Source organism: Plectrocnemia conspersa, unplaced genomic scaffold (genome assembly GCF_051122295.1).
Source record: "Plectrocnemia conspersa isolate PC_06_02 unplaced genomic scaffold, ASM5112229v1 ptg000011l, whole genome shotgun sequence".
NCBI lineage: Eukaryota > Metazoa > Arthropoda > Insecta > Trichoptera > Polycentropodidae > Plectrocnemia > Plectrocnemia conspersa.
Genome location: NW_028277175.1, coordinates 2,891,966 through 2,919,012, shown reverse-complemented (window position 1 = coordinate 2,919,012; position 27,047 = coordinate 2,891,966). Strand labels below are relative to the sequence as shown.

General features: G+C 26.3%; 1 protein-coding gene across 1 annotated transcript in view; it reads left to right on the top strand.

The window, feature by feature from the left end:
• Window positions 1–26,437, top strand: part of LOC148229137 (organic cation transporter protein-like) — a 36,259-nt gene extending 9,822 nt beyond the window's left edge. Inside the window, exons 3-12 of the mRNA XM_088196802.1 lie at window positions 20,395–20,587; window positions 23,188–23,317; window positions 23,418–23,546; window positions 23,604–23,796; window positions 23,860–23,965; window positions 24,039–24,289; window positions 24,351–24,430; window positions 25,458–25,633; window positions 25,700–25,872; window positions 25,945–26,437. Coding sequence (XP_088052928.1) covers window positions 20,395–20,587; window positions 23,188–23,317; window positions 23,418–23,546; window positions 23,604–23,796; window positions 23,860–23,965; window positions 24,039–24,289; window positions 24,351–24,430; window positions 25,458–25,633; window positions 25,700–25,872; window positions 25,945–26,164 — 1,651 coding nt within the window. The 3' untranslated portion in view covers window positions 26,165–26,437. The remainder of the gene's footprint in view (window positions 1–20,394; window positions 20,588–23,187; window positions 23,318–23,417; window positions 23,547–23,603; window positions 23,797–23,859; window positions 23,966–24,038; window positions 24,290–24,350; window positions 24,431–25,457; window positions 25,634–25,699; window positions 25,873–25,944) is intronic.
• The last annotated feature ends 610 nt before the right edge of the window (window positions 26,438–27,047 follow it).

Below are 27,047 nucleotides of genomic sequence, written 5' to 3'. Positions count from 1 at the left end.
GTGACTATTAGAATTAAAATATGTCTGATATTTAACTTAAACATTATTTTTAAATATTAGTCTACATTTTTCATTTTTTTTTAATATAAATAGAGTTTATATTTTATGAATATTTGTCTGACTAATGCGATTTTGTTATAAACATCCAAATTAGTAGTAATAAAAGACAATTTAAAAACTATATGGTGTTATATAATACGTAGTTAACATTAATAAACTGATGACAATTTTGCCTGTGAAAATACCATAAAATATAAGATATAAGTAAGCCATTGAGTAATTTGTCCTTCAAGTAAATATAATAATTATAGATGTAAATAATATGATTTTACTAATCAAGAACAAACTATTTTATATTATCCAAACTAATGACGCAGTATTAATTTAACGTAATAGTTATTTTCTAATCTAAACTAAAGTTTGTTTAAACAAATAATTATCACTCCTTGATTATAATTAACGTTATTAATCATAGTAATTATTTTTAAATAATTTTTGAATGTACTGACATTTTTATAAGTCGATTTACAAATAGTTACAGTTTCAATATACATACAACTAACATTTTTTAGTCGTTTGTATCAATATTAATTTTCATCCCTTATATATCCATATTTTGTCATAAACTCATTATTCTCTTCTGAAACTTTTCATTTAAAATATGTTATTTGATTAAATCTATGACTGTCAAAAATTAAAAATGAGTCTTATATATATTGAAATAATATAGGATTTTATTATTTTATTTCATTAATCATATTTATGCAACTTTTAAATATACCATAATTATTATAGGTCGATTACTAATAGTCACAGTTTCAATGCACAGCCAACTTTTTTAGAACATATCTTAGTCGTGAAACAACATATGTTTGTATTAATATTACTTTTAAGATAGTATTTATACAAAATATGCTTTACATATCCATATTTTCGGTATATTATATATATGTTTTGCTTAATTAAAGTTGTAACTTCCAACTTATTATTTTGGCCTGAAACACATATCAGTCGTAAAATGACATACGTTTTTTAAAACAACATATGTTAAACAACATATGTTAAAACAACATATGTTTTGCTGATTTAATTTTTTTGATAATATAACAAATTTTTTTGCTTATTTAAATTTTTTGATAATACAATATAACAAAACTACAATAGATTTCTTAAATATTTTTTTTGTCTCCAACTCATTATTCTTTCTCGAAGTTATTTGCTCAAATCTATGACTGTAAAAAATTAGAAATTAGACAAATCATTAGCCTTATAACTTCACCTTAACCAACTATTTAAGTGTCATATTAAGACTTCTAATATTTTAGTTTATTAATCAATTTTTACGCACCTTTTGTATTTGAGTCGATTTACAAATATTTGATATACAGCTATTTCTGTTAAAACAACATATGTTTGTATTAATATTATTTTTCAGATAGTTTTAATGCAAAATATTCTTTACATATGCATATTTTCAGTTTACATTTCCAGATGTTTTGCTTATTTAAATTGTTCACCCCAAACTTTGGGGTGAACAAAAAATATTTTGGCCTGAAACATATCACAGTTGTGTAACGTTTGTATTTATATTATTTTTCTAATAATATTGTTACAAAATATTCTTTAAATATCTATATTTTCTACTTATCTTCTTAAAGTATATTCAAAATAGAAAATTTTGTCTAAAGCTCATTATTCTCTCCTGAAACTTTTTATTTAGATAAATCTATGACCATAATTTTGGCTAAAACATATTTTTTAAATATCGTTTGGAACTTTTTTGGAACGTATTTAAGTCGTAAAGCAAGATATAGTTAAAATAATATTATTTCAGGGTTAATTTAGTTACAAAACATCTCTTATATTGTCATATCTGCCTTTCTTTTCAGATTTTCTGAATAAACAATTTTACATAACCAACTTATTATTATCTAATAAAACTTGTCTTTAGAATATTTTTATTTGGCTAAATCTATGATTGTTATGCAAAATAAAATAAGTTATAAAAACTATATTATAACTTATTATAATAGTTTTAATACAGATTAATGTATAAGACTGTTTTTATTTTATTTCATGAACCAAATTTATGAATCTTTAAACTATAACATATTTTTTAAATGTAAATTTAAAATACAGTTTTTATATATAACTAACTTTTCAAGGATTTATATCATTTAATAAACAAAAATTATTTACTAATAGTATTGCTACATAAAATTCCTTAAAACTCCATATTATCTGCCTCTATTTTCAAGTAATTTTATGTTTATTGCCCTAACTTATAAATCTCTCGCTTAAAACTTGTTTTTATGATACTGTTATTTAACTAAGTCTATTAAAACAATAACAAGTATTTTTATAGAGATTTTTTTGATGATTTTTTGAATAAAATCTTTACCCTTACTTATTATTATATTCTGTTATTTGACTAAATCTACGACTGTCAAAAAGTGCAAAATCTGACAAACTCATTTTAATAAATTTTATATTCATATTTATACTGTAGATTCACAAGATTTTTAATTTCAATTTTATGAATCATATTTACGCACTTTTTGGATATATCATTATTCATAAATGTCAATTTATTATTTACGTATCTTAGTGGTAAAGCGAGATATGTTGGTATTGATATTATTCTATGGATAGTATTAAAATAAAACAACCATTAAATATCTATATTTTCTGATTATTTTATAGAAAATTTTCTATATATTGTAGAAAATTTTAACCCAAACTTATTATTTTCTTTTAAAACTTGTCATTAAAATACTACTATTTGACTAAATTAACGACTGTCAAAAAATGCGAAATCTGACAAATTATGAGCTGTATCATCAACCATTATTAACTCATCTTAATAAATTTTATATTTATACTGAAGATTTTTTAATTTAATTTTATGAATCATATTTACGCACTTTTTGGGCTATAACATAATTCATAAAAATAGATTTATTATTTACGTATCTTAGTGGTAAAGCAATATATTATTGTATTAATATTATTTTACAAATAGTATTAAAATAAAACAACCGTTAAATATATATATTTTTTTCACCTATTTTTACGGAGAATTTTCTGAATAGAAAATTTTAGCCCAAAATTATTATTCTCTTTTCCATTAAAATACTGCAATTTAAAAAATGCCAAATCTGACAAATTATGAGCCGTGTAACTTAACCATAACTAATTAATTTTATATTAATATTTATACTGAAGATTTCACAAGATTTTTTTATTTTAATTTTATGAACCATATTTACGCACCTTTTGGTTATAACCTAATTAGAAATGGCAATTTATTATTTATGTATCTTAGTAGTAAAGCAAAATATGGTTGTATTGATATTATTTTACGGATAGTATTTAAATAAAACAACCGTTAAATATTTATATACATATATATTTTCGCCTATTTTTATGGATAATTTTCTGAATTGAAAATTTTAACTCAAAATTATTATTCTCCTCTAAAACTTGTCATTAAAATACTGCTATTTGACTAAATCTATAACTGTCAAAAAATATTTTTAATATTTTATTTTAAATATAATACTCAATGCAATTTTTGACAAGAACATAAGTGATTGAATGTCGATTTACAAATAGTCACAGTTTTGATATACATCAAACTTTTCTGGAACGTATCTCAGTAGTTAAACTAGTTTTGGTTGTATTAATATTATTTTACAAATAGATTTGAAACAAAACATCCCTTGAATATCCGTATTTTCGCCTATTTTTCTTAATGATTTTTTGCATAGAAATTCCCAACTCTAATTTATTATTATCTCAATTAAAATACTGATATTTGACAAATAATGAGCCTTAAGTTGTAAAGCAAAAGATGGTTGTAATAATATTATTTTATGGGTTTTATTGCTACATAACATCCCTAAAATATCCAGGGAATTTTATAACATAAAAATTTTGGCCTGAAACTTATTAAGATATGACTGTGTGTAACTATGTTGAAAAGAATTCAAGTCTCCAAGCAAAATAAGGTTTTAAGTATATAATTTCACGGATATTATTGATACATAACATGCCTTAAATATTCATATTTTTTTTTTCTTTCTGTTCAGAAGTTATTTAAAAAAAAAACTTTATCTAAAACATATTATTCTCTCCTGAACCTCGTCATTTAGATACTGTTAATCGACTAAATCTATGACTGTAAATTTTTTTTAAATCTTTCATTAATTAGTCAGGACTGTCTTTAACATTAATCAGTTTTATATAAAAGTAATTGCTAAATAGTTGAAATAATTCTTGTATTTCATATAAATCATGTATGTACATAAGACATTATCTCAAATTTTTATTGTGTGCATGTCAGATTATTTCATGTGTCTATTTACTCACTCTAGTAAGAAATTATGGCAATATAAAGTACTTATCAAGACTTTATAAAAATATAAGTTTAAATATTATAAGTGTACGCATGTTGATTGCTTTATTTAATCTAAAAATAGTTTGTTTAAATAGCCTATATGTTTTTGCTGCTAATTTATTTTTACCAATCATTGAATAGTCATTACTTTTTTTAACCGCACAATATTTCTCAATATTTCTACATCTATAATAGATTCGAAGTTTTCGTACCATCATGTATTCGGCCTCGGTCCGAAGACACACTAGGATTCACAATGCTATTTTCCAATCTCTATGTCGGGGGCGGTCGAGCGTGGCAAAAGATTAGCATTATATTCACAGATTCTCGATTCGATAACGTTCTACCGAGCACCAGCACAATGGTGAAAATGTCTATGGAACAATACGCTATCTAGAGACGAAAATAAAAAAAAATATCTGTCGGAAAACGCACTCTTGTCGCAGCCTTGCACGTTAGATATATCTCTGTTATATGCTTTGTAAAAAAAATTGTAATAAAAATTATGTGATCGACGACCGCAAATCTTTCATTGAAGGTTGCGTTTCTAGATCTATATTAGTAAAATTAATCATTTACTATATTCAATAATATATTATTAAAACAATACGTATTAATAATTCAAACATATTCATATACAGATATGTATGTACATGTATATACATATATAAAATATATTTATTTAAAATAAAAGCAGTTAAGAGTTAATTTTTTAGTTATAAAATAATTTGCAACAGAAAAATTCCGTTAGATATAAGTTTAATTACAGACAAGGCATTCGTCAATTGTTATTAAATACATCAAACTCTTTAATTAGAACCTGATATTGATTAATATGAAATTGAGTTAATTTGCAAATAATATAAATATTTTTATATGAAATAGAATTTGTTGGCATAATAAAAACTATTTTAACTGCTACTAAAAAATCTGTTTAACATATTTTTTTGCTATTTTGTATATATGTTGTTTTTCAATATGATAAAATACACCTCTTTATTGACAACTGAAAATTTATAATTGTTTATTTAATTTTTAATTTTATTATTTATTAATTTGTTAATCTAAAAAAAAATTAAGAGCTTTATTCGCAGTTAGTGTCAAATCTTCTGTACTAAAATGTTTTATCTTTTATGTTGTTTATCTTTTTCTAGATAAATTTATAAATTTTATTGTATTTATCATTTTAAATTCCAATACTTTAAAAAAAAAATGCGATTTAGACAATAAGCAATACTTACATTTTTTTTCCAGCCACTTGGCACTTGAAATTTCACCAAAAAATAATTTCAATAAGTAGCATAATTATTTTAGTATTATTATTTTGTATGTTTCTTAACAAATATGTTAGTACTTTTTTAATGCAATTAGCAATTTCGAATCGTTTGTGTATTGCTATTTTATAGAATTGCCATTAAAATATAGTGGATTTTCAATTAAAATGTATGTTTTCAAAAATCTATGGTATTAAATGCAAATAAAAATCAGCATAATTGTGAACTATTTCAAGTACTTCTACAACCTTAAAATAGTTTTAGTAGTCATCTATGACATTTATAATATGCTTATTATTTACAATTTACATATTCATATTAAGATATGTAATTAAAAATAGCATTTTCACCTTCTCCTTTATCATCAAAACTGGTGTCTTTAAAAAAATAAAGCAAAGTATATTATTGATATTAATATATAAAATTTAATAAATTTTAATAATTATCCATTTTTTTTTGAGTTTTTTATTAAAATAAAATATAAAAGTTTGCTTTTTCTTAAAAGAAAATCATACTAAATTTTTAATCAAGGAATATACGATTTATACTAAAATAATTAAAAATGAACGAATATATCTAAAAATTAAAAGCTTAGTCAAATAAAAATAATATTTAGAATATATAATCCAATTAAAAATATATTAAACTTTTATATATTGTTGTATTTTATAGAAACAGACATTTTTATCATATCATATTTTTAATTTACTAGGAAATCACACAATTTATTTAGTACTGAGAAATAAAAAGATTTATTTTTTCTATAATACAAAGAAAATTACACAGTCAATGAAAAGTACATAACATAAGCATAACTTAATAATGTTTTCTATATTTATAAAAATTCAAAACATATGTTTTTCAGTATTGAATGTCCATATTTTAGACTATTTTTCCAAAAGATTTTCTGCATTGAAATTGTTAGTAAAACAATTTTTATTTTTTATTTCTCATTTAAATACTGCTATTTGACAAATTATGAGTCTCAAGTTGTAATAATATTATTTTGAGGATTGTATTCCTACATAACATTCCTTAAATATCCAGAGAATATTCTAACAGCAAAATTTTAGTCTGAAACTTGTTAATCTACTAAATTTATGACTGTGAAAAATGAAAAATTTGACAAAATATAAGCATTTTAACATCTCTGTATAATATGCAATAAAAAGATTTATTCTTTCTGCAAAGAAAATCACACAGTCAATGAAAATTACATAACATAAGTATAACTAAATAATGTTTTCTATATTATTAAAAATTCATAACATATTTTTTCAGTATTCATAATCATCCCTTGAATATCCATATTTTTTGCCAATTTTTCCAAAGGTATTTTTTGCATTGAAATGAAATAAAAGATGTGCCTTTTCTGCAAAGAAAATCACACAACCAATGAAAAGTACATAACATAAGTATAACTTAACAATGTTTTCTATATTTATAAAAATACAAAACATATTTTTTCAGTATTCATAATCCAATTAAAAAAATATTTAACTTACTTAAATATTGATGAACTGCTAACGTATTGTTGATTTTATAGAAACAGACAATTTTAACCCAACTTAATTAATTATGATACATAATAATAATAATAATTTAATTTTAAAGTAACGAAAGATTTTTTTTGCATTATATTATATATTTAAAGTTTATTTTTTTAGAAAACTTATTACAAAAAATAAATAACTTTAGCTGGAGTCAGAAATAATAATAAAATATATTGAAATTATTAAGTTTTGCCAAATGTTAAAGTATTGAAAAGTGAAATAATTATTTCATTAAGACAATTTGTAAGCCGTTTCTTAAAGCATGTTTAAGAAATATTTACGGTATAGCACAAATACAAAAATTACTGTGAAAATTTTTTAGGAATCTTTTAGAATGTTGGGTTAGAAGTAATAGTTTTGTAAACTTAACATAGATCACTATTTTTATTATTTCTCAGGATGATAATTAAACCAGCTTTTGTATTATTTTTTAAATAGAAAAAATAGCTCTGAAGACATTTTTCATTAAGGGAAGTAGTAGTTAATAATTTTTTTTAGGGTAAATAGCTATTTGGCGGTCTACAATTTTAGCACTGCTACAAAATAGTTATTGTTTCATATCTTTTCTTTTTAATAGAACTAGATGTATGTGTGTATGTATTGAGTAAAGAATATATTTATCTACTTATGTATTGTATTAAATTATTTCACACAAACTACTACGCTTTGTAAAGTTTGTGTTGGTTGAAATTATACAAAATTATTTTACGGTAAAGTGCAAAATTTGATGTTTATCTGTATTTGTTTGGAAAAGTTTGGTTATCTTTATTATATATAGTATATTTATATCAAGTCATATGTCTAACAAAACCTTTCTAGTCTTAATTTAGTAATATATTACATTATTTTTGAAGTAATTATAAAACATAGTCACAAGACAGTTTTGTGTGATTTTCAGTTAACGATTAATGAAAATATCTATATCTAAGGCTTTTCAGATCAAATATCAATTTGAATCTTTGAACAAAATTATTCTTATATTTTTTTACATACGCATTCTATTTGCTTTTATAATCTGGCGTTTTTAACGGAATACTGCAGTTAATCTGATTATCTAGAATCTGTCTGAACATTTTCATTTTGTTCTTTTAATGTGCAGGGTTGGTGCTTAGGCTTGTGATGTTTTTGCTTATGTTATAATTTAGTGTAATGATAATTAAAAAAAGATTTAACAATAGATTTAATTCAGCTTTAAAAAACATTTCTAGGATTGCTTTTACTGCAACGAATCGATTAAATCAGGTTATTTTCTGCGGTAAAAAAACTGCATGAAACCAATGTTTCATGCAGTTTTCTTAAACTTTTGTGAATAAAATATCAAATACGAGAGATAAATCACGTATTAGTCTAAATATTTTTTTCATGTTCAAGAGATTTCCCCCTGCATGCCTAGATCGTTGTTCATGCCTAAAATTTGCACGAGTGACTTTTCGCGAGCCTTGATCGTGATAACGTCTATCGGTTCATGGTGAAAAATTATATAATATTATATTATTATGAAATTTGCGATATGCTTAACTGAACCAAGCACCCACTTTGTATCAAGAAAAAAAGTAGTACATAAACGTGAGACAGTTTTTATTATTTGTATTGAAATTTTTTATCAGACATTTATAAAACACACAACTAGTCACGTCAGCCAATTGTTTTATATACTATATAAAAAAAAATAGTGTACATAGCACAGTATATATATTTTTATTACACTCATGAACATATATTATATTTTCAATTAACTTCCTCAAGTATACATCTTTATTTATTATGGCGATTAAATGCTAGAGGCGATATTCTAGTAGAACCGGTCTAGTTATGAAGAAATCGTAGATGTTATTTTATATTTTCAGTAAGTTTAAGTAATAGTTAAACGCTTAACATTTGCCATTACTGATTTTGTTATATTGAGCGTTTAGCAATATAGCATTGCTAATCTGAATAATAATTTTATATTCTATCCAACAGTGAATTTGTGTGATATCTATATCTATTATACAAGAATGTAAAACATAATAGAAAGTATTTATATATAACTATACTTTTTAATAGTATTCTTGAATAGCAAAATATATATTTGGATAATATTAAATTACTGCAAAGTCTAAACGTTGCGTTGGTTAGGCTTAAAATTTCTTAATTTAATTATGCTTACATTTTTTTATTCAAACAATTGCCAATATTTTATATGAATAAAACTAAGGTGGTTGTTCTGCTACATTTACTGTGATTATACAGATTTGTATATTTTTGTAAATTAAGCAAACATTTATTTGTCAAAACACATGTATTAAAATTTAATAGTTTAAATGATTCTTTTGCAATAATAGGTATTAATTAGAGCACATTTTAAGACTAATTTTTTTTTAGTTTCGGGTGGTGTTTTGTGTAAAGTAATTTAAGAAATCGTCTCCTTTTTCAGTACTGTATAATATAAAAGGGCCAAATTGGAAATCGTACAACTTCAGCTCTTAGTTAAGTAAGAAGTAAAGTATCTTCTTCAATTTGAATTATATCGATATATTAAATCTTAAGTTCTTCAATGAGTTGAAAATTTTTTTACCCTCAAATTTCCTAGAAATGTTCTTTGTATATTAAAAAAAAATATTGTTAACTTATATTGATTTGAAAAGTCATTTAAACTCATTGGAATATTAAAATAGTTAGTCTAATATTTGTTAACGCAATATCTGATATAAACATGAGACCTTGCATTTGATTTTTAAGTTATCTTGCGTCAGACTCTAGATTGTTGTAATACATTTTTTTTATTTTTCTATTTCGATAATTTTAATTTAATGCTTAAAAATAAAAAATATGTATAACATATGACAATCTATGATAAATATACTCTATATATTATTACAATAACGGAAAATATTATGCAGTAAAAAAATAAAATTTAAAAAACGATAAGTAGATTTTAATTACAGATTACACGTTGATATAAATCAGTATTTTTATAATTTTCAGCATTAAAAATAGTTTTGCATTAACAATATTTGTCTTATAAAAAATATAATAAATAGTCTATCTTGAGTTTCTTGCAAATTTTTATTGCTATCTTTAAAATAAAAAATATGTTTTTATAATTTTTGTTATAAAATATCAATGTTTGAATAAAATATCCAGAGATATTGTAAAAATATAATATTAACATAAAAAAAATAAAAATTACACGTCGATATTAAACCTGTAATTTTTTTCTAATTTTAGCACAAAATTAAACACATATATTAATAATTGTGATAAATATTTATTTAATAGTTTACATAATCATTTAAAAAAACACTTTTATTTATGCTATTTCAATAAATTTTTTTTTTTTAATTAAAACATTGTAGTATTATGTCACAATTAATTATAAATATACTCTATGTATTATCTTATTAATTGTAATAGATTAAAAAAATATTTATTTTACACTTACATAATCATACAAAAAAAACACTTTTATCCAAGTTTAAAACATTTTTTTACTTTCTCTATTTCTTGAAATCAAAACTTTATATTTAAATCTGCCACAATCAAATATAAATATACTCTATGTTTCATAACAATAATAATAAATATAATGCTGGAAAAAATCATGAATTAAAAGAAGATCACTAAATTTAAATTAAAAATTATACACTGATATTTAATTAGTCATTTTTTTTTAACTTCAGTACAAAAACACTTATTTATCATAAATTCTTATCGTGCTTGTGAAATATAATTTACTTTAACCAAAGCTTTCAGCTATAAAAATTACATGACGATATCAAATCTGTCATTATTTTTAATTATTGCAAAAAAAACACTAGCTTAGGCAAAATATATTTTTAATAATAATTATAATATATATTGCATTTATGTTAAGTTCACAAAAGCGCATTAAAAAAATAAAAAAATATATATTTATATAATTTCAATTTAAAGTCTATTTATAAGAAATATTATTAAAAATTTAATCATAAATATACTATATATCATTGCAATAAAAAATGTGAAACTTCAAATTAAAACTATGTATAAAAATTTGTTTCATTGAAACATCAAACATTATTATAAATAGATATACTTAAAAAGGTTCCATTACTAGTTTCTTAACCCTTTAAATGCTGAATTAATTTTCATAAAAAGTCATCTAATTAGTCAATTATACAGTAAAAAATAAATTTAAAGATTTAATTAGGATTTTTTTATAAGTTTATATTTATTCTATGCTGAATCTATATTCACCTTCAAGATTAAATATTTTTTTGATTAGTTACCTTTTATGAAAATTAATTTAGCACTTAAAAATCTATTATTTTTGGTTGAGCATATGATAAATTCGATTTTCTCAGTTAAGAGCCGTGCGCGGTGATTCGGATTTATCCGCACCTAGCACGTAAAGGGTTAAAAAAATCCATTTAAATACTAGTTTATTTTATTAAACCTGTACAAAAGCGAGTATTGCGTCATATACCCTCCAAGTCGTATCGTATATGTAGTTGAACTCTTGGGATTTGAGCTACTGCTTTAGCTGGATTAGATCTGAAAGTCAAAGTGTAAATCGGCCTTTTTTTGGGCTTTTAAGGACCGCTTCGGTCGATTCCGCGTAGCTTTGAAATAAACAAGAGTTTGGAAAACTTGTTTAATCCGAGTCGGAAGCGAAGTGATAGTTTTACGTTATTACATATCCAAAGAAAGTGATACGGTTTACTGACTTAAGAAGTAGGGAAAGTCCAAAGTTCATTTGACCAAATAGATGATTCTAGGCAAAATAAGACTTTTTGTTATTGTTAAAAATATGAAAATATTTTTTTCATTGATTTTTTTTCTCTTATTCGACTTATTTATTAATTCAAATTAACGTATGAGGTTTTAGAAAATTTAGGAATTAATTTAACAAATGCAAGTTAGTTAAGTGTTTAATAATACCAAGAGCCAACTAAGCTCCTAGTTTTTATTACTGTTAAAAGCATATAAAAAAGTTTTAAATTTGAAATTAGCTAACAATTTTTTTTAGTAAAATTGAATTAAATGTCAATAAAAAAAATATTTTTTTCATTAATTTATTTTAGTTTCTCCCTTATTTAACTTACTTTATTTTTGAAATTAATATATAAGGTTTAGGAAATTTAGAAATAAACATAAAAAAATATTTAGAATAGTAGGTCTTATCATCACTGATTAGTGCATTAAAAAAATATTTCATTAGCTAAGAATATTTTTAATAGTTTTCCTATAATCTTTTTTGGTAAAATATTATTAATATAAATAAATTAATATGTAACATAATTCTTCTACAGATCTTAACGTATCAGTAAAAGCATTTTTATTAGCATAATAATAATTAAATCTATGATTGTTGAAAAAAGTATATTTTGAATATATATGGTATTTAAATCTTTGTATGAAAAATCATATTGCTGTAATGTTTTTATGATACGTTGTTTTATGGACTTGGACTAAAATATATAATAATGGTATTTATTTTAACTATCTTATGAATGAGCTATGAATTTCCTTGATTACTATTCTGTATTTATTGCAAAACGTGCTTTAAACAATTATCTTGATGGATTGTTTTACCTTTCCAATGTTTCTAACAATCACAGACTCTTGCCTTTAATCGTAGTAGATTTTACAAATACAAAGTAGTAACATAAACAACAACTTACTGACCTACTTTATATTATAAAGTTTTATAATCTTTTATACATGATTCACAATATCTTATACTGAAAGGTCGTTTTTGTTATCATTGATTTAAGTACAACGTACCGGGAAGTATGCAACTATTTAGCAATTTAATTATATTCGTTTTTTCACGAAGTTGTAAATTAGTCAATGAATATTCAGTAAAAGGCAAAGAGCGTAAAATTACGTCAAAAAGAAAACTATTCAGACCTACAATCCGTAACGTATTTTTAACGTCAATTCATTTTTAAAACAAGATGTACGTCGCTTCTCAAATATTTGCGATCGTTTTGATCAAGTTTTTATATGCACATAAATAATATTTACGTGACCTTCACCGATATCCGCCAGCTTTGTATTTTATAAACCTAGAATGAAAATTAAGGATGTATACCGCGTGTTACGGTTACTACCTACTAGTGTGTATGTGCATAACTGATAAAAATATTTTTCAATTTTGCATCCGTTTTTAAACCATTTGCGGAAGCCGACTAATCACAAGGTTGAATGTGAGGTTTTATTTGCACGTATTGAATATATTATGCGTTGTATTTTTATGTATCAAATATTTGGGAACATAAACTGAAACATCTTAATCGAGTTCTGATTAATCTTGTGACGTAATTCTGAAGTTTTTCGATTCTTGCTCATATAATAATGGCGTAAAACATTTATAATAATACAAATAAACACACCATTGAAACTAGTTCAGCTCCATCCATCACGACTTGATTTAATCGTTTTGGAGAAGTGCATCTTGTCGAAGGTCATCCACTCAGGTGCATTGTACTGCAAGTGTGCTATAATCCAAGCATCCATACAAATAGTTTATAAAGTGCCTATTGAATAACTAATTTCTCTCTTTTGAACGCAAGCCAATTGTCTAATTAAGTAATTCGCAACTCATTAAGGCTTACAGTAACACACTCTTTAATCTCATTTTGGCAATATTTGTCAAGATATAAAAAAGTATATACCATAAAAAAATTTCAAGAGCTATGTTGCGTAATAAAATTTATTATCTAACGCTGTACGTTCAATAATGTAATAATATACCGAAACATTAGCCTTGAATGTAAGGCATCTACATATAATCAAAGTCAAGGTGATTTATATTAAATATTCACACGCATGTATATGCTTAGAGGCCCTATAGCAACAAAAATTTAGACTTCTTTTGCCCTTAACGTAACTGTTTCTCAAAAAAATTTTAAGTAAAAATACTCGCTATGTATTAAGTAAGATCAGGAAAACTTCAGAAACACGTATAAATTAGGTTGCATAACTTCTCTAAGTAGATGCAAGATTTTATCTTCAAAATATTAAAGTTAAATAATATATGACTTAAAAGTAATAAGACTATTTTGCGCGAGAATTTAAAAAAACAAAATTTTTTTGTCAATAGCATTTTTTTTATATAAAAATACAAGGGTATGTGTTTGCGTAGACGAGGAGTCAATTTGATATGGGAGAATATCTAATGCACTCTTTTAAAGTATATTTGATATTCAAAAAACAGTGGTTATCAAACGTTGGTCTCCACAGTATTTATTAAAATTAATGCATTTATAAAATAGAGGCGCACAAAACTTTTCGACTTTTTATTTTTTATGCTTGCACTGCACTCTATGGAAGTGGTCCGAACCGAAGTTCAACTGAAATCGGCCACAAATTTTATATGCCGCCCGGACGGCTGGCTTGAATGACGTCCGCACGGCGGCTGCTACAGCCGGTATATTTGCGCGCGATCGAAAAATGTGCCAAATAATCGCAATTTTTAAATTGTCATATTATTAAAATTACGCTGCTGATAATTACAAAAGTTTGTGTGGGCACTCACCAATACAATATCAGTGAAAACTTTTCGGTCGTAAATATTCAATTTACGCAAAATCTTTGTCGGCTTTTGCAAAATGCCATAAGGCATAAAAATGATACTTCAGAATACGAACACCACATCTGTGACTATCCTAGAATTTGTCGCCATCGATTCTAAATAAGAATTCGTTATGGTGTGACATTTATATAAACCGATCTAGGAAAATACATAAGGATATTCGAAACGATTTTTTTTAACAAAATCAAGTACACTAAATATTTTTTAATTATTTAATTTTATATGAAAAAAAATATAATAGCGATATCTGTTAGAAGAATATACTATCAAAAATAAAATTAATCTCTTTTGGTGCTCTAAAATATTCAAAGATGTCAGTAAGAGTCTGTTGAAGTCCCCGATAAGCATGTAGTATTATAAATTGACCACGTGACCATGATGCAGCGCTCGACATGCGCGTTAACTATAGGAAATTGAACCGAGTTACTCGTTCTATCTCAGTTTGCGAAACACCATTTCATTATCCCTCACTCTTGTCACTTAACACGCGAGAGAGCGAAAGGGGAAGTATCTCACCGCTCGCGCTCGAAAGAGCAGCTCCGACTTCGGTTTCCTTGACTTCGGTCCGTTTGCCGACAATGTTTACTAATACCATTATTTATCTCGCGAACTGTGAGGTACATATATTCATGGACTTACGAACTGGTCAGTCGGCCAGATAATCTCCTTGCCAACCTACCCCGAGAGTCAGCCTCTTGTCTACGACTAGTTATATATTATTTTTTATAAATATGTTCATCATTTTAGATATGATAAGGAAATTACTAGAAATTTTGGTGATAGTATAGAATTCTTAAGCACCCTGTATATGTGCGCTAGCAAAATCCAATGTTTCAATTTTTTGCAAAATGGCGACAAGTATAAAAATTTAAACACTCGTAACTCAGTAGGTTTAAATTTTAACGAAAAGCTTATAAGCCTAAACTTCATCTAAATAAAATATAAAAAAATATTTTTTGCTTCAAAACAAGCGATCTATCAGTTCATAGGTTAATACTATTCAACTTACGATTCTCAGATTCTATAACATTTATATCTGAAGATCGAAAAGCAGGTTAATAATAAGTAAAAAAAAGTCTAGTTTAAATATATTTAGTCATTAATATTTTTACTTTTTATAATTTATAGTAAACATGCAATAACTTTTATAACGAGAATGATGAGTTAAATGACAAAAAGTAAATGGATTTGTTATGTTTTTTATATACATATGTGTATTTTTGTTCAATAATAGGTAAAGATATTTAAAAATTACTTTAAATTAAAGACCATATTTAATTAAGTATTATCTATAAAATAAAACTACATATTTTTTAATTATTTAATTTTATATGAAAAAAAATATAATAGCGATATCAGTTAGAAGAATATACTATCAAAAATAAAATTAATCTCTTTTGGTGCTCTAAAATATTCAAAGATGTCAGTAAGAGTCTGTTGAAGTCCCCGATAAGCATGTAGTATTATAAATTGACCACGTGACCATGATGCAGCGCTCGACATGCGCGTTAACTATAGGAAATTGAACCGAGTTACTCGTTCTATCTCAGTTTGCGAAACACCATATCATTATCCCTCACTCTTGTCACTTAACACGCGAGAGAGCGAAAGGGGAAGTATCTCACCGCTCGCGCTCGAAAGAGCAGCTCCGACTTCGGTTTCCTTGACTTCGGTCCGTTTGCCGACAATGTTTACTAATACCATTATTTATCTCGCGAACTGTGAGGTACATATATTCATGGACTTACGAACTGGTCAGTCGGCCAGATAATCTCCTTGCCAACCTACCCCGAGAGTCAGCCTCTTGTCTACGACTAGTTATATATTATTTTTTATAAATATGTTCATCATTTTAGATATGATAAGGAAATTACTAGAAATTTTGGTGATAGTATAGAATTCTTACGCACCCTGTATATGTGCGCTAGCAAAATCCAATGTTTCAATTTTTTGCAAAATGGCGACAAGTATAAAAATTTAAACACTCGTAACTCAGTAGGTTTAAATTTTAACGAAAAGTTTATAAGCCTAAACTTCATCTAAATAAAATATAAAAAAATATTTTTTGCTTCAAAACAAGCGATCTATCAGTTCATAGGTTAATACTATTCAACATACGATTCTCAGATTCTATAACATTTATATCTGAAGATCGAAAAGCAGGTTAATAATAAGTAAAAAAAAGTCTAGTTTAAATATATTTAGTCATTAATATTTTTACTTTTTATAATTTATAGTAAACATGCAATAACTTTTATAACGAGAATGATGAGTTAAATGACAAAAAGTAAATGGATTTGTTATGTTTTTTATATACATATGTGTATTTTTGTTCAATAATAGGTAAAGATATTTAAAAATTACTTTAAATTAAAGACCATATTTAATTAAGTATTATCTATAAAATAAAACTACATATTTTTTGTAGATAAAACATTATTTTATGAAAAAAAGCACATAAGCTAATAGTAGTATTTCATAATAATTTTTAATAAATATTTTAAAATATAGTATCACATTTTGAATCACCCTATGTTTTATATACATTCTAATACCATTCATTAAACTAATATGTCATTGAAACCCAGCGAGCGCATTGTTTATATCCAATTTTTGAATGACAGGTTTGTGTATTGCCCGACCGTCGATATCACTAGCGTTAAAATTACATGTAAACTTTAAGATTGCATTGATTTCTGAGGTTGTCAACCTTTCGAATTATCTATTTTAATAATATTAAAATCAATTACCGTATATAAAATAAAGTTGAGGTCAATAAGCTCTTTTGCCGGAAGGTGACGGTCGATTTTTGCATAGGAAATAAAGCAACCTTCAAAATGTCCTCTTGTGCGAAAATTCGAGCGGTTAACAACCGAAATTCGTGATAATGCTTTTATTTATAATGTGGTATTGCTTCCTTGTTTTGATTTATTGGTTCGTGATTCAATAAAGATTAAGATTAAGAGTCAATAAAATTTAATTAATAATGAAACATATACTTTAAGGGATATATATTCTTAGAAATTATTATATCTGCAACTTATAATTACAGTCAAAATATTGCCCTTGATATGCTTGAAAGTGTTAGACGTTAGCACATATGTGCTACTCTTAAAAGTAACGCTATAATAATAAGTTAAATATATTCACGAATTATATGTAATATTATTATATTTGATATATAATATTTTTTTTCTTTTAAGATTTAAATTAAATGTTTATATTAAATATTAATAATTGCAGTTCAAACCTTGAACTTTGTCTTACGTTCTACATTTAAGCAATTACTCAACAATTTCGTAATAATCTCATTGCGATTAATAAATCGAATGCTGTTAAAACAGCATACGTTTTGTTGTTTCATTGAAAATGCTTTTATGTTGGCTAAAAAAATAACGTTCACTTTTTAACAGGTAGAAATCACGTTAATTTCATATGGTGCATTTCGTAACGACAATCAAAAATAATTGCATAAACGGCGAGATTCACACTGCGTCATAGATTTTTTTGAAGTTCACTAAAAATACACGTATTATATTGAATTATATGTAATTTATAGTAATTTAATAGTGTTTGATTATTATATTACATAATGTTACAAGATTGTATATTTACTTAGTACTTATAAGATAAATTTGAAAAATGATCAAAAAATTAACCGATTTTAACTTGAAAATATTATATTAATATTATATAAAAGCCCTTCTAGTATATGTATTGAAGGTCATAAAAATAATCGCTTGAAAATATGTGACACATAATAGATATTTTTTCTCTTTTTAAGCAATGCAATACTCGATCTAGTTAAAAGTTTGTTTTAAAACTTTAAAAAAAGCATTTTTAGGGTGCAGTCTGGTTTTAGGGAATAGAATCGTATTTTTTGCGTTAGATATTTTTTGTCAATTGTTATTTTTTCCGCAAAAAACTACACGTGTTGATCCTTTTTGTTCTGTAATGATTGGATAATTCATTGCCAATATTTTTTAAGCATCTTTGGGTAGTGGACTACAAAGTATTGGCCTCGTTTGATAATTATTCGATAGTTACCTTTAGATATATAATACTTTAATTTTAGCTCGTATAACTATTTCATTCCCTAATTTGTGTGGTCTACTTCAAGGCTCATCCATGAAATCTAACCAGATTTTTTCTAATTGACATCCAATATGTCACCATTAATAGCAAAAATATTTTTTTTAGCAGCTGTTGCATTTCTTTTTATTTGAAATTCATACAATATGCAGCTTCGTAAAAAATTTAACCCTATAAACGCCAGCGGCTTTTTAGTGAGTCCTGTTATTTATCTTCACGGGTCAGTACTGTCTAAAAATAAATATAAAATACTTGGTTTACTAATAAATTAAGCTAGTACAATAATCTTAAATAATTAATAAAATATAATTTGTGAATAATAATTTGTGTTATAGAAATAATTTCTCCCATTATTCCCCGATCAAGTAAAGGTGTATTTTTTGGCATTTAACAAAGATCAACAATGGCCACAACACAAAAATTTGAAAATACGTGTTTACTACTCAAAAGTCAGAAGTTATAAATACTATTTCCATTAACTGTTTGTTGAAAAACCCGCATTATTTTTTTTTCAAACAAAATATATAATCTTGTATATAAAATAAAATTTTAAAAATATTTTGTGGATAAAAAAATAAGAAAGAAATAGAATTTAATGAATATTTATAGCTAATACATGCTTCCCTTTCGCTTTCTCGCGTGTTAAGTGACTAAAGTGAGAGAGATAATGATATGGTGTTTCGCAAACTGAGATAGAACAAGTAACTCGGTTCAATTTCAGTATGCGCGTAGGCGTCCTATGGTTAACACGCATGTCGAGCGCTGCATCGTGGTCACATGGTCAAGTTATAATACCACATGCTTATCGGGGACTTCAACAGACTCATACTGACATCTTTGAATATTTTAGGGCACCATAAGGGATTAATTATATTTTTGATAGTATATTCTTCTAACTGATATCGTTATTATATTTTGTTCATATAAAATTAAATAATTAAAAAATAATTAGTGTTACTTGATTTTGTTAAAAAAAATCGTTTCAAATATCCTTATGAATTTTCTTAGATCGGTTTATATAAATGTCACACCATAACAAATTCTTATTTAGAATCGATGGCGACAAAATCTAGGATAGTCACAGCTGTGGTGTTCGTATTCTGAAGTATCATTTTAATACCTTATGGCATTTTGCAAAAGCCGACAAAGATTTTGCGGTAATTGAATATTTACGACCGAAAAGTTTTCATTGATATTGTATTTGTGAGTGCCAACACAAACTTGTATAATTATCAGTAGCGTAATTTTAATAATATGACAATTTAAAAATTGCGATTATTTGGCACTTTTTTGATCGCGCGCAAATATGCCGGCTGTACGTGACAGAAGCCGCCGTCCGGACGGCATATGAAATTTAGAAGAACTAAAAAAAAAAAGAACTAAGCTTAGGAAATAAATATACTTTTTAGTTCAATTATGAATCATTATTTTATCTGATTTTACTTGAGTCAATTTACTTCTTAGCAAAATAAAGCGTTGAAATATTTGTACTTTATTATCTATTTTATTTTCTAGAGTGTCTCTAGCTATCCCAACTACTGCCAATGGAGCTCCAGCTCACTGTGAAATGTACGACGTCGATTGGAAAACCCTGCTATCTCAAAACGACAGACCAACCACATCCGATCCTAGTTGGAAAAGGATTCCTTGCAGGAGCGGCTGGGAGTACAACTTGACAGATGTGCCATACCACACCATATCCACCGAGGTCAGTCTTAGCTTCTTTTGTGCTTTTGCAATTCCTTCCACCTTTTACATCCGTTGAGCCTGAGGCGAATTGCGGACACCCAAGGGCAATAAACCGCAAATGATAATTGTGTGTTTAATCGAACATACAACGTCGCTAATTATCGATAAATCAACAAAATCGTGCAAATGCCAACGGCGACATTGAAAACCCATGAATGACATTATAAGCATTGCATACGCAGCAAGTGTATCTATATCGCATAAATAATGAATTAGAAGAATCTGATTGATTGGTTGATTATTTCCTTGCTAACTAAATTAATTAATTAATTAATTAAATTGTATTAAATTAAGACCATCGTGACTTAGCAGTAAGATTTCAATACACAAACAGAGATAAGATTGAAAATAATACATGACATTTTCCGGCACTAAGGGGCAGACAGATAACGGAAGCCCATCTCCATAGAGAATCTAAATATATTTTCCGTAATATATTGAATGCATCTGAACAATTTTAAATCATCTGCATACATAGAGGGCATATGTTGGATGGACTTTGAAGGGGTGAAATACACTTTTGACAATCGGCCACCATAGTTTCAATGTTTACGATCGCTCAAATAACCGAGTTAAATCATCCGCGTAACCGAGGTACGGCAATTTTTTTAAGAATAGCCCATGACAAACCTCATCAAAGGATTTTACAAAATCCGTATATACGACGTCTTTTGTCACCATTTTGGTGTAAGACGGAAGGTTAGTCACAGTGGAACGTGCGGGACGAAACCCATGCTGTTAGTACGATAAAAGTTGCTGAAAGTGATCAACAACGTATCTATGGATAATTATTTCAAACAATTTTACAGGAACTGATAACACTGCGACTGGTCTATAGTTCTTTATTTATTATTTATATTATTAATTTATTTAGCAATTATAGAAAATTGTTAATACACTACACAAGTATAACAAAATTTATACATCGGTCAGAATATAAGTGGCCAGAATAAATAAAAGGCATTTGGATTTTTTTTCATGAGAGAACTAAAAAAAATGTCACGGGAATATTTGTTCAAGAACCATCTTATTTTTTTTTAATAAGGAGGAAGAATTCCTAAGAGTGCTATAAAAGATCACCATGGATTTTTTTGTTTAAAATCCATCTCATATTTTTTTTCGATAAGGGTTAAATAACTTAACATCTCTCTAAAATCAAAACTTGAAAAAATTATCTAACCCATTTTTCTAAGCATTGCATATTTTTAATGGAACAAATACGTCATCTTCGATTCCGTGTTTGTTCTTAGCACTTGAGGCAATTAGTTTTTAGCTCTGTCTGACTATAATTGACTACAAACACGCTTTTGTAAATTTGCTACAGCAAATCGATACTGCTTCCTCTTGACGACCTTCTATGCGGGCGTAACAATTATTTATTTATTTATATATATTGATGGAAACGCAAACGCCCACTGATTACCATTTTAGTTTGTAACGATATCATTTACTAGGTCGGTTTATAATTATTTGTATCTAATTAATGGAATTCATTTTATTAACATCTACATACGGAAGCAATTTTTTTCAAATTTATATGTGTGTAAACCTTAAAAGGATACATAATGAAAATACATTATATGGTACACCATATAAGTAATTGAGATCAAACAATAAGCAATTATATATTAAAAAGCTTAATGTTTCTTATCATCGTCCCTTCCTGTCATTGATATTTTGATCAATGTCAAAGATTTGGGGCAGAGGCAGACTCTTTGTTTATGTCTAATACAGTTCATATCAGATTATTAAGCATAACAATAAATTTAAAATCGACACATTTATGCAATTTGAGAGTGCGATGCTTATAGAGTGAAGATTGTTTTTATGTTAAAGTAAGGTCCAACGGTCCAATGCTGAAAGGTTCATGCCTTTTACCATTTTTTAGGAATTAATTTTGACGCAATTATTATTTCATTACATATTATTTATAATAATTATTTCCTTAAAATAATTTTATTTATTTTTCTTTTATAATTTTGTTTTTATTTATTTTATTAAGAGGTTTTTAAAACTCTTACATAGTGGTGTAGTGGTTTCCTTTTTACATCGAATTTTATAGAATAAATATTTGGCAAAAAAATATTTAAAATATAATAATTTTATTTTAGAGACATCTATTGTACGCCATTGTAATTATTTTATTATTTTTGATTAAAAACATTAAATAATTATATTAATTAATTAATGTATTCAATTTAATTACAGCTCAAAATTAATAATTAATAATTATGTTGTAATTACTTTTTTTTGTAAATGATACTAAAATAAAATATTAGAATATAAACATAATATTTCCACATACTAATAATATCTACTATGCATATCCTCTAGACTTTTATATTTATTTTTATGTACATATATGAGGAACTATTGCTATTTTATTATACACAAATGAAGTAAGCTTATAATTCACAAGTCATTAATAAGTTTTATATAATTAAATCTGCAATTATATCACATAGCCTTTAAACATAATATGCAAAACAGCACAAACAGACATTGACATAAATATAACTTTTATTAAATTGTAATATGTAAATATTGTATAAATTACAGCTTGATTGGGTTTGTGATCAAGACGACAGGCCAGCCACAGCGCAGGCCATATTCTTCTGCGGAGCCATATTTGGAGGCTTACTCTTCGGCTGGCTAGCTGATAAATACGGCAGGATACCAGCATTAATCGGTAAAATTTAATGCATTACAACTATATAACAATCATCACCTAGAAGTAGGTGTTTTATCAACAATATATAGTAATGATTATAATATTGTAAACTTTATAGGAACAAATTTAGTGGGATTCGTAGCCGGTGTCGCCACTGCATTTTGCAATAGCTTCTTACTGTTTTGCATATGCCGCTTCTTAGTTGGCATTGCATTTGATAACTGCTTCACAATGATGTATATATTAGGTAAATATATCATAGATTATATATTTAATTCAATATTAAATTATAATATTTTTACAGTGCTGGAATACGTAGGACCGAAATGGCGGACGTTCGTAGCAAACATGTCTATAGCAATCTTCTTTACAATTGCATCTTGTTTGTTACCGTGGATAGCTTATTACTTAGCCGACTGGAGATGGTTAGCCGTTGTAACCTCTGCTCCGTTAGCTCTAGCTATATTTACACCTTGGTTTGTTCCTGAAAGCGCCAGGTATTGTATTAAATTCTTTATATCATAAGAAACAAGAAATACACTGTGAATAATATATTTCAGATGGTTAGTCTCTCAAGGACATTTAGAGAAAGCGTTAGTAATCCTTAAAAAGTTTGAGAAGATCAACAAAGCTAAAATACCCGATAAAGTTTTGAAAGACTTCACTGTAAATATTCATATATATTGATAATATAAGCATTACAAGCATATTGTTTTTATTTTATCATTAAATATTGCAGGAATCTTGCATCAAAATCCAAAAAGAAGAAGAGTTAACATCGACGACGTACTCCGTCTTAGATCTGTTCAAGACACCTAAGCTCCGCAAAACGGTCATTTTGCTTATATTTATATGGATGATTATATCTTTAGTGTTTGACGGTCATGTGAGAAATGTTGGCTCGCTCGGATTAGATATATTCTTAACGTTCACCATTGCGGCAGCTACGGAGTTGCCGGCAGATACTTTTTTGACTCTTGTCTTAGACAGGTATATATATTTATTCTATTTATGTATTGAAGATTGTGATAAATCATTGTTTTTTATACAGATGGGGCAGAAGATGGCTCGCTTGTGGATCTATGGTGTTCAGCGGTTTGTTTAGTTTGTTTGCCACGACTGTACCAGTAGGTAAATAAGATTTTTATTATTAAGTGATTAATAGTAGATAAAAGGTTTTTCAGTAGTTCTATTACATATTAGGTATTATATTGAAATAAAAATATTTTTTTTAATTTAATTAAAAATTCTGAGACAGACTAGAAACTATATATTTGTTTTGAGTGTATTTTACATATTGAATTTGTATAATTTTAGTTTGTTTGTGGCAATCAATAAAATTGATAATATAAATATTATACTTTCTATATACATTTAGTATATTTGTATAAAAAAAATAATGAAAAATACATTGAATACATTCTACAATTTTATATTACTGTATTAAAAAAGAGCATTTTTCTCTTTAGCTTATTTCACTGCATAATATTAGTTAAAAATATAATTCATTGCAAATTCAACATACTGTTAATAAAACTATGTGTGCAATTAAAACAATTTTATTATAATGTTCATAAAAAATAGAACATTTTTGTAAAAAGAACAGCACCTAAATAAACATTAAGCTCATCGTACAAATATGTACAAAAATAGTGATTTTGTATTATATTATCCTAATCTTATTCAAATAGAGATAGAATTTATGATATATCTAGATTTAAGCTACCATAAAGGGAACAAAATCATATATAAAAATGGTCTTATACTGTTCCTAAACTCAGAATCTTGTTGCACTTCAGTATGTCCTCCGTTACTATTACAGTAAACGATATTTATAAATTAGTTGTAGTAAAGGCTTATAACCGATTGATTTAACATCTTCCAGTCATTTTCCAGCATTAGTACACTTTTGAATAGATTTTCAATAAAGTAATATAACTTATTATATATATATAATTGTCTGTTATTGTATTCCTTATTTATCAGTAACATATGTTTACACAATGGAGTGATTTATATTTAAAGAAAGAAAAAACATATTTATGTAGTACACTTTCTAGAAGAGATATAATGAAATCAATATTTTTAATAAAATCAATCTATCTACATAAAATCATATATACAATCAATCAATTTATTATTTATATTTATATTACAGGAGCATATTCAGCAACATTAGCCATTATGGGCCGTTTTGCAGTCAATATTTCATACAATATTGGAATGCAATACGCAGCCGAGTTGCTGCCGACTGTTGTACGAGCTCAAGGAGTTGCTTTAATACATATCATGGGATATGTAGCTAGTATCTTTGCACCGTTCATAGTTTATTTGGTTTGTTATAAATATATAAATATTTATAAAGAAAATTATGTTATACTTACATTTTCATATTCATAGGTAAACTTCTACCAAGCTCTACCGTTGTTAATTTTGGGCTCGATGGGAGTATTAGGAGGACTTTTGTGTTTGTTCCTTCCAGAAACAGCTAATAAGGAGTTGCCACAAACGTTGCAAGACGGAGAAGATTTTGGTGATAATCAAAAGTTCTGGGACTTCCCGTGTATTGGAAAGTAAGTATCATTTAAGCTTGCATTACGATTATGAGATACATGTCTCATGTGAATTTTATTATATATTTTCAGAAAAGACGACGATACTCATATTGAACATCCGGGATATTATCTCCGTCGTTCTTCCCTAGCCTTATCCATAAGATCGGTTGCAAGTAGAAAATCTTCGGTGTTCGTCAGAGGCGGTGCTCTCGGAGCAGGCAGAGCTTCAATCCGAGCCTCGATTCGAGCTGAATCAATGAGACATAGGACAATCAGTATGTCCAGTAACGGAGGAGAGATTCCTATTTAATTTGCTATTAGCAGTATTTATATCATTATGATGATGAATATGTGAATATGAATAGTATTTTGTTAAAGAATGGTGTCTTAAAAGAGTACAACGTTAGTTTAAAAAGAATACCTTAGTCAGATTCACTGCGTTTGTAAATAGTTTTAGTTTTAACGTAAACATTTTCAAATTGAAGATGGTCGATTAGTGTGAATATTTATTTTGTTAAGTTGCAATGTGTAAATAGCAATAATTTATGATGTAATTTTAATAAATAGTATTTGTTAAAAATGATTCCTGTTTTGTTTATTTTCATAACTGTTTTAAAGGTGGGAGTAGATCTAACATAAAGAAGGTATATAAAACTATTATCGTACCGATTACAAAATCAATGGGGAGTACATTAAAAAAAATCTATGAATTATAAGATATATTTGTTAATATATATACATACTTATATGTATATGTACCTATGTTTTAATGTATAGATCTACTGTTAATATTAAGTGCTTTTTTTTTTAAGCATACGTGTGAAAATAATTCAAAACACTGCTCTATTTTCCTGTAAATTAGCAGCATTTTAACATATACATAGTTTAAACATTGCTCGACAGATGGCTGTACAAATCACGCTTGCAAGACAATGCTACAACAGTAGCTTAGAATTGCCGCCGCACTTGAACAAGCAAACATCCACGATATACGCAATTTATTTAAATTAGAACAAGTATAGTTTAAATATCTGCCGTAAACTTCGGGTTTAGCGCCAGTGTTTTCACCTTAAAAGCTGACATGAACAGTGTTTATAATTATCCTATATAACTGTGATGTTCGAATTATAGATTAAAACTGACGTATTGAAGTATAATTGATATAAAATATTAAAGTGCTGGTGGCAAAATTG